At 33.5% G+C, this 17,520-nt stretch overlaps 1 protein-coding gene across 2 annotated transcripts in view; it reads right to left on the minus strand.

The window, feature by feature from the left end:
* Positions 1-7,264: 7,264 nt before the first annotated feature.
* LOC110102987 (zinc finger protein ZOP1) overlaps positions 7,265-17,520 on the minus strand; it is a 14,855-nt gene continuing 4,599 nt past the window's right edge. The window contains exons 3-7 of one of the 2 annotated variants that reach the window (XM_028700287.1): positions 14,931-15,131; positions 14,580-14,703; positions 14,247-14,342; positions 10,754-10,784; positions 7,265-7,842 (exon numbers count right to left, since the gene is read on the minus strand). In XM_028700287.1, the coding sequence (XP_028556120.1) occupies positions 7,545-7,842; positions 10,754-10,784; positions 14,247-14,342; positions 14,580-14,703; positions 14,931-15,131 (750 nt within the window). In that variant the 3' untranslated portion in view covers positions 7,265-7,544. Of the gene's footprint in view, positions 7,843-10,744; positions 10,785-14,246; positions 14,343-14,579; positions 14,704-14,930; positions 15,132-17,520 lie in introns of both variants that reach the window. The other variant, XM_020831514.2, reaches the window with a different exon arrangement.

A 17,520-nucleotide genomic window follows, 5' to 3' on the forward strand; every position in this document is an offset into this window, starting at 1 on the left:
GAAATTCAGATGTCTTGGAGAAATTATTATGCGTAGAGTCCGAACTCAAAGAATCGTTCAATTTTGTGATTGTGAATAATAAAGACACAGTAAAAGTGCAATGGTGAACAATATTGTGCTTTAAATGTTCATAGTCATACAACTGAATGATTCTATGGATCTGAACTCTGTATGTAATAATCTCTCCTTCACATGATTGAAGTCAGAGGACGTCCGGGCTCTGCACATTATAATTTTTCCTGATATAGACACCTCTTTATGTTATTTTGTTTTTTTTATTTGAGTGAATAAAATTATAAATTTACAAATATCGCATAGGTAAGTCTTTGTCCTGTGACTTTCTGGTTGGAAAATTTAAGCTCCAAATTAATAAACTAAGCTAAGCTACATAATTTGCTTCTTTTGAATTACATAATCTTCTAGATCAGCCGAGTATTAGTCACACTGTCAAGCACCCTTTCGAGTGTGGCAGCCGATGTATATCCCGTTCCCAAAAAATAATATTATTAATAATAGCCCATATATCTTTGGCCAATCAAGCATTCAATAGCTAGCTTTTATTGAAAAAGTTTGTATGTTTCTACTTCAAATACGAAAGTGATAATACTAAGATTGATCTCCACCCTTTGGATTCATTAAAGGTTTTGGCTACTTGAGGTGTTCAAAATTTTAGATCATCTTGATGTTCGCTCTAAATGTATTTAATGTAGTATAATAAGATACATGGAAGTATATCTTTTAAAAAATTCATTGGAAACTAAAATTTTTACGTAGAAAAACTATAAAGAGAAAAAATCAGAGGGCCTAAATCAATCGAAACAATCAACCATACAATTATCATGAACATGACTGGACAAATATGTATGCGAACAAAATCATTATATTTCAAATATAAATCCATATTCATTTTTAATTAGTGCTCATTCCATGGCCTCTAGATCAAAATTAATTTATTTTTTAATAAAACTATTAGATTTGATAATTTTTTTAAGGAGAATATCGGAGTTTCAAATCGCCATAGGCTTAATTACATCCAATAAAATGATACATTTGATAAATTTCATCATTCTTAATATGTATTTTATAGCTTCCAGCAATTAAATAAGGCCTTACAGAAAATAACGTTTACCTTTATATAGCACATCAAAGTAGATAACGCCATTTATCTCTCAACACTGCCGTCATTAAATTGTTCAACAGACAGTAAGGAATTTAAAACTGATAGTACTGCACATGGTCGACTAACTTCATTATTTCCGGTTTTGTTTCATTTAGAATGTTTAAGAAATTATTCTGTGCGTACGCCAAACGTTATCTGGAGACTAATTAAAATGCGTCACGTCAGCCTTTCGCTCGATACGGTTCAGTACCGTGGCTCGGTACCGCTGCCATGACTGCACCTGATTCGCCTCCGGACGTAGAGCTGCGTCCGGCCTCCGCATAGAATAATTTCTCCAAATGTTCAGAGTCATAACAGAGTAAATATCAAGCAAAGGATTAACCATTTTCTTAAACAATACAGTAAAGTCATACAGAGGTTGAAGACAATAGGAGCATATAAAAGATAATGCAAATACAAAATTTCAAAAATTGGATGTCTTTTCCAACAATACAAAGGAAACTTACAGGACAGAAAAAAAAAAATCTCTATCTGCTATGAGTTATCTTAGCATGTTTGGTAGGTAAGGTACTGATATGAAATACAGACTGTAAAACTTTGCAAGATAGCTATTAAAAATTGATATTGCTTCCTATGTTAATTGAATAGGTAAGAAATTGAGATGAAGCACTAAAACAAAAAAATCAATTAGCTACCATATGCTGCAAAAGTCTTAACAATTGGAAGCAAAATAATTCGAAGGGTCAGTTTGTTAGCATAATACTACAAGAACATATTAACTGTATTGACACTCAACATTTCCTTGTGCTAAATAAGATGTTAACTGTAATGTAAGTAGATATTTTTGCACAAATGTTAGTCTATAATTGTTGATCTACTCATCTCCTTGTCCTTTTCACATTAAGGCTTGTTTGATAATGTTTATGGATTCTGAAGAACCTTCAAAAGGCAGCTTTTCAACCTCCTATAAACCTAATTCCATTCTCCTGGCCTTATTGATCATAGTCTCCTTCACTATATTTTTCTAAAACAGTATCCTTTGCGTTTTCATTTCATGAAAGATATAAAAAACAAACAGATATAACCTCATGTTAATATAATAAAACTACACAACACAATATTAAACAAAATCTTATAGATCATTTCCAAAAATGAAATAGGTTAATAACAGACAGTTGGAGAAAACTACTACTCTGAGCGGCGTCCGGGATGAATTATTCTGTGTGGGCGTCGAACGCCGTTCATAGACAAATGAAAATGCGACACGTCACCCCCTACTCGGTACCGAGCTCGGTACTGGATGACGTGGCTGCACCTGATTCGCCTCTGGACGATAAGCTGTCCGGTGTCCGCACAGAATAATCTCTCGGCATCCGAAAACCACCTAAAAAGTAAGGCCACTGCACTCATTAAAGCACAGCTGTAACTTCCACCGAGCAAAGGCTAACTCATTGAACTCATTAAAGCTTAACTGTCACTGCCAGTGTGACCAACCAGAATGGCAACACATAAAGAGGAAGTTTTAATTTCCATGAGGTACACAAGTAATCAAAACTACACATGCCAGCAAAAGCAAAAAAGTTGAGAGTGGCGAAATAAAAACTACAGTAACTGTCTCCTAGAAAAAATAAGGTACAGAGCTGCAATGATTATGAAGCAATAAACCATTCACAAATCAGGATTCAGGTACACATGGACATGTTATTTCGCATGATTCAATGGGTTGGCATTGACAGATTAAAAACTAATAAATAGTTTGGTTGGCATTGACAGGTTAAAAACTAATAAATAGTTGAGATGTGTTTATTTTGTACTGCATATGACATCTTTTTTTCAGAAGATCTTGTGATGAGAAGATACATTTCACAATCAAATCTGCTAGTTTGATAGATATCTTATTAATGAAAAATTTCATGATATTCACAACAGATTTTAAATTTTTTTTCTTAATAATTTCACAACTAATTTTTCAGGTACTAGTTATCCAAAACAAACCCATATCATAAAGAATTCTCTAATTTACTGTCCATGAAAAAAAAATTTATAACATCTTTAGAAAATTTAAGCATGTTTTATGTATTTTGGTCAAGGTATTCTCACTTTTGCCATAATGCTTGCATTCATGGATACAAAGCTTGCAAATTTAATTTCAAAGGAGATGATCATTAAGGTTTCGTTTGGGACAACTTTCTTGCTGTTTTGCTTTTCAAACCGCAATCACAATATATGTTTGGCTATTATTTTGTCACTATTTTTAAGAAAATTTTGTGCTAGGAAGTTGCTCTATGTAACAGCTTTAAAAAGAATTAATTTCTTCACATCAGCTTTACAATCACCTTTAATAAAAAAATTAAAGTCATCTAAAATGGATTCTAAGGGCCTGTTTGGCAGCAATCAGGATTTAACTTTAGTAGGGATTTAGTAAATCTAGATTTATTAAATCCTAGGATGTTAAATCATGAAAACTAATTGACAATATAACTGTTAAATCTTGCTTAATCCTAAATGCATGCTACTATGGAGCTATGCTGAATGTGGTATTTGAGAAGAAGCTTCTTATGTTATGATGTACTATGTTATGTTATGGTGTAATAATACAATTGTATTGTGGTAGTTTTTATCTTTGTTGAAGTTCATTTACATTTTATGTGTATTTGAGAATTTAATGGCTCCAATTTTAACTTTGGCAAGTAAATCTTAATTGGTTCATTCCATCATGATTGAAAATTGTTCATCTGTTTGGCTTATTCTTTTTAGGTCTAGCTTGGTTTAGATTCCTCTTTTTGGCAAGCAAACCAAAACAGTCGTTTTCCATGTTGTGTTGGAGTAGAAGTCCATTAAAAAATAGTGGCCTTTTAATTACATCTTATGGTTCATAAAATGTTTGGCATCAACCAGGATTTAACTTTAGTAGGGATTTAGTAAATCTAGATTTATTAAATCCTAGGGTATTAAATCCTGAAAACTAATTGACAATATAACTGTTAAATCTTGCTTAATCCTGAATGCTTGCTACTATGGAGCTATATTGAATGTGGAATTTGAGAAGAAGCTACTTTTGTTATGATGTACTATGTGTCTTATGTTATGTTGTAACTAGATTACATTGATAAAAAGTTTCACAGGATTAAACAAAATTTAACAGTTACATTCAATTTTCAGGATTTAACACCCTAGGATTTAGTAAATTCAGATTTATAGGATTTACTAAATCCTACTAAAGTTAAATCCCGGTTGTTGCCAAATAGGCCCTTAGAGTCCATTTTAAATGACTGTAATTTTATTATAAAGGTGATCGTAAAGTTTTTATGGAGAAATTAATTCTTTTTAAAGCTGTTACATAAAGCAACTTTCTTGCACAAAAATTTCTTAAAAAGTATGCATGTCATACCACTTAAAATATGTTGTCTTCTCTTCCATCTAAATTGAGAACAGATAACCAAATCATATATCCGATCTAGGGTTTAGAACAAGTGGATGGTTGATTAATCAAATGGTTCATGAGCAGATTGTGAAAAGATCACAAAGAACAGGATTGATTAAATTTTTGCGATCCTATTTATTGATGAAGAACATCAATGATGGTGATTCCTAGATCGAAGATGAAGTTAAGAGTTCAAAGGTCAAGGCAGATCATCATTCGAATGCCTTGAGGCTTGAGTTCAAAATCATGATGAAGGAATTGATGGTCATTCAACCTAGGGAATTTATCTAATCTTCCAATCCTAAAAAAAGATTCAATTTGAATTCTCTTTGATTGGATATATTTGTTTTTTTAATTCAAAATTAAGATTTTCTTATTTTATGGAGTTAGTCTATGATTCGTGTCATGATTATTCGAATAGTTTTACGTTAGCTGCCGACTACCTAACACAATCCTTCATTTTTCTCATCCAGGACTTGGGACCTGACAACGACAGTGTTAAAAATTTTAACGAAGATTTTGATAATGCAATTGACTTTAGTGATCTTAGTACCCTAATGAAAATAAAGATTTTTATTTTTATCGGCGTATTAGTAAAACCGAAGTTAAAAAGGCTTTAAAGAAAATGATGTGTGGAAAAGCTATGGACATGATGATATTCCAATAGAGGTGTGAAAATGCTTAGGAGATGAAGGAATTTCTTGGCTTAAGAAACTTTTTAATATTATTTTGAAGACTAAAAAGATGTCAGATGAATGGATAATGAGTGTTTTGATTCCTATTTTTTAATTTAAGAATAAAGGTGATGTACAAGATTGCGTGAATTATAGAAGAATTAAGTTAATGTGTCATACTTTAAAACTATTTGAGAGAGTTATGGAGCATAGGTTGCATCATGACACTAATGCTTCTCAAAATCAATTTGGATTCATTCTAGGTAGGTCTACTATGGAAGCTATACATTTATTGGGAGGTTGATGGAGAAATATAGAGAGAATGAGGAGTATCTACATATGATTTTTATTGATTTAGATAAAGCATATGATAAAGTTTTGCTATGGAGAGTTCTACATAAAAAAGGATTAATAATTCTTATATTCAAGTCATAAGAGCACACATTTTAGATATATTGGATCTATTGTTCAGAGTGATGATGAAATAGTTGGGGATATTATTAGTAGAATTCAAGTTGGATGGTTGAAGTGGAGGAATGCATCGGGCTTGTTATGTGATAGAAAAGTCCCTCTCAAACTTAAGGGAAAATTCTATAAGATGGTAGTGAGACCTACAATGCTTTACGGTACAAAATGTTGGCCATTAAAAGAGAAACATAATATTAAGTTAAGTGTTGCAGAGATGAGGATGCTCATGAGGATAAGTGGCATTACTCTTAAAGACAGAATACGAAATGAGCATATACGTGAAAAGGTTGGAGTATATAGTATATATAACACCATCAAATATGCAACAGTTTAATCCATAAAAAGATATTAAATACCCAACCTATACCTCCATTCCTGATTAGGCTTTCCGTCAAGGTATTGTCAATATTGCGACATTACAAAGATTTACAAAACTACTCTTCTGAATATTTGGAAAAATAACAGAAATTTAATGAAAACGTGATGCTGCAAACAATGCAAAAAAACTCTTGACAGCCGGTTCATTTCTGTGAATTGAACAAAAAAAAAAAAATGTGTGTGGAACCTAATGTGGTTCAAATAAAATTTTGAATCAGGCCAGAGTTTCCTTACCCTCAAAGAACATATAGTCTGCCATAAAATGTAAGATTTATCCATCCATATATAAAAATGCTTCACGCTCGCTTCTTATACAAAAATAACCAAAATGCATACCAAAGAAAGGCAGTATATAGTATATAAGCACCACCACAATGCAACCAGCCAGAAGAAATGGCCTGAAAATCCATTCTTAAATGGTTGGGGTGGATTCAGGTTGTTGAACTGGTTGAGGTGATTCTAGAACACAATAACCTAAACTCAATAATGTCACGCTCATAGGCAATCAAGGGCAAATTATTCTGACCGGAGACCGCACGCAAGCTTATGTTCGGATTTGTTGCACTTTTACTGCTCTTTTACTGTATTTTTGCAAAAGGTAGCCAATATACAATTTTAATTACGTATTAGCTGCCCTTTTACTGTGCTTTTGCTGAGTGTTTGCAAAAGCGCAGCAAATACTCAATTAGTAAGATATTTGCTGCGCTTTTACTTCGTTTTTACTGCGCTTTTGCTGTATTTTTGCAAAAGGACAGCTAATATGCAATTAAAATTGTATATTAGCCGCTTTTGCAAAAATACAGCAAAAGCACAGTGAAAGTACAATAAATCCGAACATAAACTTGCGTGCTGTCTCTGGAAAGAATAATTCGCCGCAATCAAGAGACTAGAACCTGCGCATGAAATCTATTTGAAAAAGAATCAATGACTAATCCACATTTACATGCGCATCAGCACAGATCTAAAACACATAAATTAAAAGCGCGCACTGATAAGAGGCAAATCTGCAATTCTATCTGGTAACAGCCTGCTTCCATATCACCAAAACTAAAGCGATTTTGTGAACTTGGTAGCCAAGATGCCATTGCTGGCTGTTGTACATACTCATTTCATACAATAAGCTAACTCCATCCTCTTGAGCATCACAAGCTACACCACCAAATAGAATAAAACAGAGAATTCATAGAACAGTAACTGAAATATGTCTAACATGTTCAGATTTATTGAACTATTTGGCTAATTAACAAAATCTATAAATTGAGCAGATTAGATTACTAAAATAGACAAGCTAAATAAAACAAAGATGCAACTAATTACACGGGGAAACGATCAGCCAATGGAAAGTTCCACACAACATTAGGAATCGGCCCTGCACACTTCCTTTCCCATCAAATTTAATCCCAGCATGGAGAAATAAAGTTAATCAATTACACTTACTCTCAATATGGTATGCTCAGCAATGTGGCCCCAATTTCAATAATCAATATGATCTGTAAAGACCAAGCATTGGTTTCTCTCTTTCATCTACTCTTTTCCTTGCAGCTTCTCTTGCTTTCAGAGCTTCAATTTCCTCCTTAGATGTACCTTTTGTTTTCTCTCCCTCCCTTTTCCTCTTGTTAACAGCAATTGAAGAGGGAGCACCTTTAACAGACCTCATAGGATTTAGCGATGATGAAACAACCAAACCCGGTGCCTTGTCTCCTTTTAGCTTAGCAGTACTTCTATCTACAGCTGAAGATTTTGATGATGATGCTTCGGTTTTTGGAAGCCTAGAAGATATATATTATATGCAAGAGTTGTTACTTGTGTTCAAACACAAGATGGTTTGACCAAGTATTTTCCTATTTCAATTAGATTAGGAAAGGATTAGAGCCTTAAGCCCATATCTTTTTTCTTTATTCATGGATGTTCTCACTAGTTATTTGCAAGAGGTTGTACCCTATTATATGTTTTTTTTTTCTTATAATATTCTTCTTGCTGATAAGACTAGAGAGGTAGTTGAAGGTAAAATTAAATCAAAGCTTTCGTTTAAGTAGATCTAAAACTGAATATATGGAGTGTAATTTTAATAATAATAGATCTAGTGGAGGGATTGTGACTTTGGTCGATCAAGTCATTAATAAGAGCACACATTTTAGATATATTGGATCTATTGTTCAGAGTGATAATGAAATAGATGAGGATATTATTAGTAGAATTCAAATTGGATGGTTGAAGTGAAGGAATGCGTCAGGCTTATTATGTAATAGAAAAGTCCCTCTCAAACTTAAGGGAAAATTCTATAAGATGATAGTGAGACCTACAATGCCTTACAGTGCAGAATGTTGGCCATTAAAAGAGAAACATAATATTAAGTTAAGTGTTGCAGAGATTAAAAAAAAAAAAAAGTGTTCCAGAGATGAGGTTGCTCAGGAGGATGAGTGGCATTATTCTTAAAGACGGGATACAAAATGAGCATATACGTGAAAAGGTTGAAGTAGCTCCAATGGAAGATAAGATTAGAGAGTCGCCTTAGATGGTTTGGTCAGATAAAACGACGGCCTTCCGATGACCCGGTTAGTAAAATAGATTTATTAGATTTGACTTATATTAAGAAAAGTAGAGGTAGACCTAAAAAAACTTGGTTAGAAAATATTAGAAATGACCTTTCTTTATTAGATTTAGATGAGAATTTGACCCTTAACAGGACACAATTGAGAAAAAGATTCATGTAGCCGGCCCCACATAGTTGAAAGCGCACTATAAAAATTTTTATTGAAAAAATAACTTTTAGAAAGCCTGACAGAAAAAAAAAAACAGAAAATAGCTTTTCTCTAATAATCTTTCCTCCTAATCCTGCCACTAGCAGATGATCTAAAGAGCATTAAGATCACTATGGTTCATTTTGCAGTATCTATACCATCCATCAAATCTGTAACAGTTTAATCCATAAAAAGATATTAAATACCCAACCTATACCTCCATTCCTGACTAGGCTTTCCGTCAAGGTATTGTCAATATTGCAAAGATTTACAAAACTTCTCTTCTGAATATTTGGAAAAATAACAGAAATTTAATGAAAACGTGATGCTGCAAACACTGCAAAAAACTCTTGACAGCAGGTTCATTTCTGTGAATTGAACAAAAAAATAAATAAATTTTGTGGAACCTAATGTGGTTCAAATAAAATTTTGAATCAGACCAGAGACCAGAGTTTCCTTACCCTCAAAGAACATATAGTCTGCCATAAAAAGTATGTAAGATTAATCCATCCATATATAAAAATGCTTCACGCTCGCTTCTTATACAAAAATAACCAAAATGCATACCAAAGAAAGGCAGTATATAGTAGATAAGCACCACCACAATGCAACAAGCCAGAAGAAATGGCCCGAAAATCCATTCTTAAATGGTTGGGGTGGATTCAGGTTGTTGAACTGGTTGAGGTGATTCTAGAACACAATAACCTAAACTCAATAATGTCATGCTCATAGGCAATCAAGGGCAAATTATTCTGTCCGGAGACCGCACACAAGCTTATGTTCGAATTTGCTGCGCTTTTGCTGTATTTTTGCAAAAGGCAGCTAATATACAATTTTAATTGCGTATTAGCTGTCCTTTTACTGAGCTTTTGCTGAGTATTTGCAAAAGCGCAGCAAATACTCAATTAGTAAGATATTTGATGCGCTTTTACTGCGCTTTTGCTGTATTTTTGCAAAAGGGCAGCTACCTTTTGCAAAAATATAGCAAAAGTGTAGCAAATCCGAACATAAGCTTGCCGTCTCCGGACAAAATAATTTGCCGCAATCAAGAGACTGGAACCTGCGCATAAAATCCATTTGAATAAGAATCTATGACTAATCCACTTATACATGCGCATCAGCACTGATCTAAACACAGAAATTCAAGCGTACACTGACTGATAAGAGGCAAATCTGCAATTCTATCTGGTAACAACCTGCTTCCATATCACCACAACTAAAGCGAATTTGTGAACTTGGTAGCCAAGATGCCATTGCTGCCTGCTGTACATACTCATTTCATACAATAAGCTAACTCCATCCTCTTGAACATCACAAGCTACACCATCAAATAGAATAAAACAGATAATTCATAGAACAGTAACTGAAATATGTCTAACATGTTCAGATTTATTGAACTATTTGGCTAATTAACAAAATCTATAAATTGAGCAGATTAGATTACTAAAATAGACAAGCTAAATAAAACAAAGATGCAACTAATTACACAGGGGGAAATGATCAGCCAATGGAAAGTTCCACACAACATTAGGCGATGCCCTTCACACTTCCTTTCCCATCAAATTTAATCCCAGCATGGAGAAATAAAGTTAATCAATTACACTTACTCTCAATATGGTATACTCAGCAATGTGGCCCCAATTTCAATAATCAATATGATCTGTAAAGACCAAGCATTGGTTTCTCTCTTTGATCTACTCTTTTCCTTGCAGCTTCTCTTGCTTTCAGAGCTTCAATTTCCTCCTTAGATGTACCTTTTGTTTTCTCTCCCTCCCTTTTCCTCTTGTTAACAGCAATTGAAGAGGGAGCACCTTTAACAGACCTCATAGGATTTAGCGATGATGAAACAACCAAACCCGGTGCCTTGTCTCCTTTTAGCTTAGCAGTACTTCTATCTACAGCTGAAGATTTTGATGATGATGCTTCGGTTTTTGGAAGCCTAGAAGATGGGAATGCCACATCCTGTGTAACCCACTTCCCTGGAATATCAATCGTGTTGGTAAAATCCACAAGAAACAAAAGAAAATCACAAGGAATAATCAATCATTTTGGTAAAGTTCATTAGAAACAATAGATATGGGATGAAGGTGTCATAAGTTGAATTGAAAACACATCAAACATGCACATCTGAAGGTATATTCCAAGTAAACGCACAACTGGATACACTCAAGCAGGAGCTCAAACACAAAATAAACATTCATGTATACACATACATTCACTTTTAAAAAAAAAACACATATACTAAGTGCATACTTAACAAAAAAAAAAAAACTACAGAAAAACACACACATGAATAAGCATGCAGAGAGAAATAAACACCCGTACATGAGCCCCCACACACATGACAGGCATAAATAGACATGGGCATACATGCAACCCGTTGAAATCACGTACATGAAGATACATCATATTAACAATGATACATGGACAAAACGTGGGCAATAGACACAACAAGACACCAAAACACAAATCCTTGCATGAAATCTGTTAGACCAGTCCAGTCGACCCAAACCAAAGGGCCGGCTTTTGTTTATGCCAGGTGGACCAATAATCCGCCTAGGTTTCAGCCCGCCCCCCTTGGGGGCCCCACTAGGTGATCTAATTAAGGAGGAGGATTAGGGAGGAATTAAGGAAGAGGGGGGCTGTTTAGTAATTTGCTAGGTTATTTTGTATGCTTTAAGTAGAAAAGTTGGAATTAGGGTTAGGGTTATATATGTTTTTGCTGGAATTTTATGTTGGTGTTGGGTGTTCTTAGGCTCTAGCGGCGCCTAGAGATTTGGGAGAGCCAGATGCTCCTCTTGAATTGAGGATAAATTGTATCTTAGTCGTTGAAATCTCAATATTGGTAAGAAACACCAGTGTTCTACAAGTTTTTCATATCAAAATCATGCATGCCTATAAACACACATACATGAAAAAACATGGAGAAAGAGGTTTGGGTGGGCAGGGAGGCTGCATACATGAATCAACAAATGCTCACAATCAACCAACTACAATGCTCACAATCATACAACTATAAAAACATACATGTACAAAAAGATATATATGTGCATATATAAGCAAACCAAGACATATATGCATACATAGGTTTACACTAGTACACAAGCACACACATGAGGCCGCAGTGCCGCACATACTAAAGCGCACACACAAACATGTATGAGGTATATAACATTCATATAATCATACAACTATACTAGTAGAGGTAAAAGCATATTGTTGTACGGAAAGCAAATGGGATAAAATTAATAATGATGATGATAATATACTTACAGATAAACATATATGCATGGATGAGCTTACTCATACACGCACAAATATATACAAAACAATAGGCGTATTTTCAACCATTTAGACATGATGGATTAAAGCTTGATTAATTTCCACATTTACTTAGGCTCAAGTAAAGGTAAAATTTGGCTCAATGCTGGGTAAAAAATAAACAAATAAGCTTAAATGAGGTTTTTGAAATGAGATTTTTGTAAGAATCCAGTTCAAGTTTAGCTTACAATGCGTAAATTTTAAATCAACAAGCTTGAGCCTTATGGTACTCAGCTAGACACACTGGTGCCCTAGAAGTTTAAAAGACGATCCAAATAAAGTTCCTCAACATATGTTCCTAATTTATTTTTTCTATCAAGTTGAGTACAAATGACTGGACTTAACTTTAAATCAAATAATTTGAATTCGACTCCAATAAAGTGAGAATATAGTTTGAGAAGATTAATTTTGAGTAAACTTTCAAGCTAACTCAAACCAATCATATAAACTTCTAAAAATAAATTATAACCATATGGACGAGCTTACTCATACGTACACAAAGACATACAAAGCAATAGGCATGTTCTCAACCATTTAGCCATGTTGAATTAAAGTTTCATTAATTCCCACATTTACTTCAGCTCAAGCATATGTAAAATTTGGCTCAATGCTCGATAAATAATAAATAAATAAATAAGCTTGAATAGAATTTTTGCAAGAGTACAATTCAAGTTTGGCTTACAATACGTAAATTTTAAATCAACGAGTTTGGGCTTTCCGCACTTAGCTCGACACATTGGTGCCCTAGAAATTTAAATGACGATCTGCATAAAGTTCCTTAACATATGGTTCTAATTTATGTTTTATATCAAGTTGAATTCAAACTACTTGGCTTAACTAGAAATAAAAAAAAAATTTATTCAACCCTAAATAAGTTAGAATCTAGTAAGAGATGATTAATTTCGAGTAAACTTTCAAGGTAATTCAAGCCAATCATATAAACTTCTAAAATAAATTTTAATTTTAAATTTAGTGTGTAGGTATATAAACAAAGATATACAGAAGTATAAAAAATCACTAACATATGTGGTTCATCTATACATGCTCACATTTATATATATACACACACATACAAAATGTGTGAATAACCCTCTTTGAATCAAAAGAAATCAATTTTGATTGAAATTCAAGTGATTATGGAGCGAGATTCGAGCTTGAAGCATAATTATTAGCTTTATTTCATTTATGTGCATAGACTTGTTAGTTTCATAGCACAGAACTTATAAACTACATAGAATTTAACAAATGATTTTTTATAAGTATTTAGAGTTATCTCATTTATTTTAAATGAAAATACAATAACAAAAAAAAGATTAATGTGGAATTCAAAAAGTAGCATGATCTATTTTATTTTTAAAGCCCTCAATGTAGATTTCAATTAAAATATGTAAGTAATTTTAAGGTCACAGATGAAATGAATAGAATAATCTTATGTTAAAATCATACAAAGGAGTAGACAATAAGCAAAAACTTGGAATGAGAACTAAAGCAGCCCTCTTAAGATAAGAAAAAGCAACTTAGCATAGTGAAAAATGAATATATCCATACATAAAGATGTTATATCTGGTCATTTATATATATATATATATATATATACAGAGAGAGAGAGAGAGAGAGAGAGAGAGAGAGAGAGACTTAAAAGGATAATCCATTTTCCTTCCACATCATTTATCCCTATAAATTTTAAATAGCTATAATTTAAACAGTTAAAAAGATCATAAAAAAGAGAAACTGATCAAAATGATCTCTTGACTCTTTATGAAGGACCATAAATAATCTCCAACTATACTAAAGGACTATTTTGATCCTTCAACTCCTTACAGAGGACTCAAAATAGTCCCACCATAAGACCATTTTGATTAATTTTTAAGCACTTGAGACCAAAATGGTCCTTTAATATAAGTTGGGATCATTTTGGTCCTTCATAAAGAGTTAAGGGATCATTTTAATCATTTTTCTCTTAAAAAAATGATTATGTTTTAGCCACTTAAAATCTTAATCATTCAAATTTGTTGATCGAGGATGAATGATCAGTTAGGGGAAGTAAATGTTATTCTAAAAGGACAACAACCAATATAAATATCAATATATCATCGACCTGAGTAGAGCTCGTGACATACCTAAACTACTGGAATAGAATAAACAAGAGTTTGGATCATAATGATATCCACTTGCCAAGTTGTAATAATATCCTGAAGCAGCATCATGCTCCCATTCTGTAACCAGCAAAAACATATATTGCTTCAGGTTCATCACATTATAATTATAGAATATAACTGATATTGATGTCCAAACAAAAAATTTAAGAATGCTAACTATAAACTGTAGTTTGATTCAAGAAGGAAAAAATCATAACAGAGACCTATGGATGAGGCGATCTAACTTCATTCTGAAAGACTTATACCGTATTGAGGATATAAAGATTTAAAAAAAAAACAAAGGTTGCACTTCACCTCCAGATGTTGCTGAAAAAACAGATTTATCTGGAGCATTATCTCGCAAGGCTGATGAATTGCTGGAAGATTTATGAGTTTGTTGGAAAGAGGCCATGTCCTTCTGATAGCAGCGCTTAGCTTTCTGCATGTTAAAGTTTAAGAGTTAAACATTTAAATTTATTATAATCAATAAGGCTGGAGTTCGAGAGTTCCAACAGATAAGCCATCACTGGCATGGCTCAATCAACTATCGCTTTGAGAACTTATGTGGATAATAATATATATCTAAAAAATATTTCTGACACATAGAACCAGTCAATTAGAAAGCACGGAAACAAATATCTAACAAGTGAATCAACAATTTTGCACCTCCTCTATTTGCTCGAGTGCTTTAGCTGCTTCCTTCTTCTCCTTTTCTTTCGCAGCACTTTCCTTCCGCATAGTAGACAGCCTTTGAGCAACATTGTCCTTGTGGCGTTGACCTATTTCATGGGTTCTGATGCTCGCTGGATTGTTTGAAATATAAATTTTGCAGAAATCACACCATTTATTTCCCTGACTAACCCAGTACTGCATAACACCAGCAAAGCTTATATGTTAATAAGAAAGAGAGCAAGTGCCAGCACAAACACAAAGAAAAGCTAGAAACTTGATAAGCCTGATGTAAACAGTGGCTTGTAAAAAAAAAATTAGAAACAAACACAACAACAACAACAAGCCTTTGTCCCACTACATGTGGTCGGCTACAAAAATCCTTTTTCGCCATTGTGTCCGGTTAAAAGTCAAATTCTCATTTAAATCTAATAAAGAAAGATCATTTCTAATATTTTCTAACCAAGTTTTTTTAGGTCTACCTCTACCTTTCTTAACATAAGTCAAATCTAATACCTCAACTTTTCTAACCGGGTCATCAGAAGGCCTCCATTTAATGTGACCAAACCATCTAAGGTGACTCTCTCTAATCTTATCTTCCACTGGAGCCGACCAAAACTAAGGAAAAATTTCATGCCGATTAATCCATAAAAAAAACCAAGAAACACAATGAGGACAAAAGGAAGGTTACTAATTTCATGCGAGCAAAGAACATGTTCAGACATTATGCCTACTGAAAACCCATAGACAACTGAGCATCAATACAAGTGATCAGATTCAAGAAAAATCTGACCCAATATAAAGTTGAAATGAACCTAGGAACTTACCCAGTGAAAATGAATTTTGTTGTTATGAGAAATAGCATGTGGAAACAGGGTGATTAGATAGGAATCATACTCCTACTTGGTAATTTGCCAAGCCATGTCCCCATTCCTATCTCCAGTCTTATTGTTAACCACTTGACAGTATGACCTAAGTCGGCAATTCACATGCTAGGATAGAAAAAAGGGCAATTAACAGGCTAGGCTGGGCTTCTTGAAGATCTACAAGTTAGAATATTTCAAGGTTGAGCATATCCTTTGTAGAAGACTTCCCTTCACTGTTTTCTACTTCTACTTGGTTTAGACAGTAAGTTTGCTTCAAAGATTAAACCTTCCCTTCGCTTGAAGGTAATTTTTTTTGCGGATTTCCCTTTCAAGTTGTAGAAAACAACACCCCGAAAGTCCTATTTTCTGCTCCACAGCAAGAAGGCTCACTGCTCTGAATTCTTCTTTACAGAACAGCAAACCAGCTGCTGAATTCTGCTTCTTACCGATTGCTGGAAACAGAAAATCATCAAACCATATTTTCTCTTCATTGCATATTTCGGTCAGCACCAGGCGAGATCAGTAGAAAAAGATGCACTCCTAGCCATTGCTACAGTACCCTGGACTGTTTGCTGCAGTGCTGACACCTGCAACCGACAATACAGTACCCAGGAAACAAAACGCTGGAGAAAGATTCGCTGGAGAGGAATAAAGAAAATAAAGGAAATTTTTGGGGGATTTTTGTAATTAATTTTACTGTAGAATTCAGACCTTCTAATAGCAATTATAGCAAAAATAAGATTTAATATAACTGTTAAACAAACTCCAAAAAAAGGGATATCTATCAACATTAATAAATTAAATTTTATAGATACTTACAAAAGACTTTAACCTTATACAAAATTTAAATTCAAATACAATTTTATCCAAAATAAATTCAAACTCATCCTTACCCTATGGTTATATAAATTTTAATCCAACAATCCAACTTCTTGGGCCTTAAACTCCCTCATATGATATACAATTGATAACATGATCATGCCTATAGAGCCTCAGAAACATTCTCTCCTACCTGAACAAAGTGATCTTAGAATCATAGATATCAACAATCTCCATTAAGAAATCGAACAATTTGGAATCAATCATACTGATATCCTAATCCTTTCATGATCTAAAGCCCAAATCATGAGAGTAGCTTCATCTTATAGACTTCTTCTAAGTAAATGGTTACATTTATTATCCACTTCATGATCTGATCCTAGGATGATGGGTCACCTTTTAGGAGACTATCATCCTAGCAATTATAGCAAAAATAAGATTTAATAAACTGTTAAACAAACTCCAAAAAAAGGGATATCTATCAACATTAATAAATTAAATTTTATAGATACTTACAAAAGACTTTAACCTTATACAAAATTTAAATTCAAATACAATTTTATCCAAAATAAATTCAAACTCATCCTTACCCTATGGTTATATAAATTTTAATCCAACAATCCAACTTCTTGGGCCTTAAACTCCCTCATATGATATACAATTGATAACATGATCATGCCTATAGAGCCTCAGAAACATTCTCTCCTAAAGTGATCTTAGAATCATAGATATCAACAATCTCCATTAAGAAATCGAACAATTTGGAATCAATCATACGGATATCCTAATCCTTTCATGATCTAAAGCCCAAATCATGAGAGTAGCTTCATCTTATAGACTTCTTCTAAGTAAATGGTTACATTTATTATCCACTTCATGATCTGATCCTAGGATGATGGGTC

The sequence above is a fragment of the Dendrobium catenatum genome, unplaced genomic scaffold (genome assembly GCF_001605985.2).
Source record: "Dendrobium catenatum unplaced genomic scaffold, ASM160598v2 fragScaff_scaffold_1482, whole genome shotgun sequence".
Taxonomy (NCBI): domain Eukaryota; kingdom Viridiplantae; phylum Streptophyta; class Magnoliopsida; order Asparagales; family Orchidaceae; genus Dendrobium; species Dendrobium catenatum.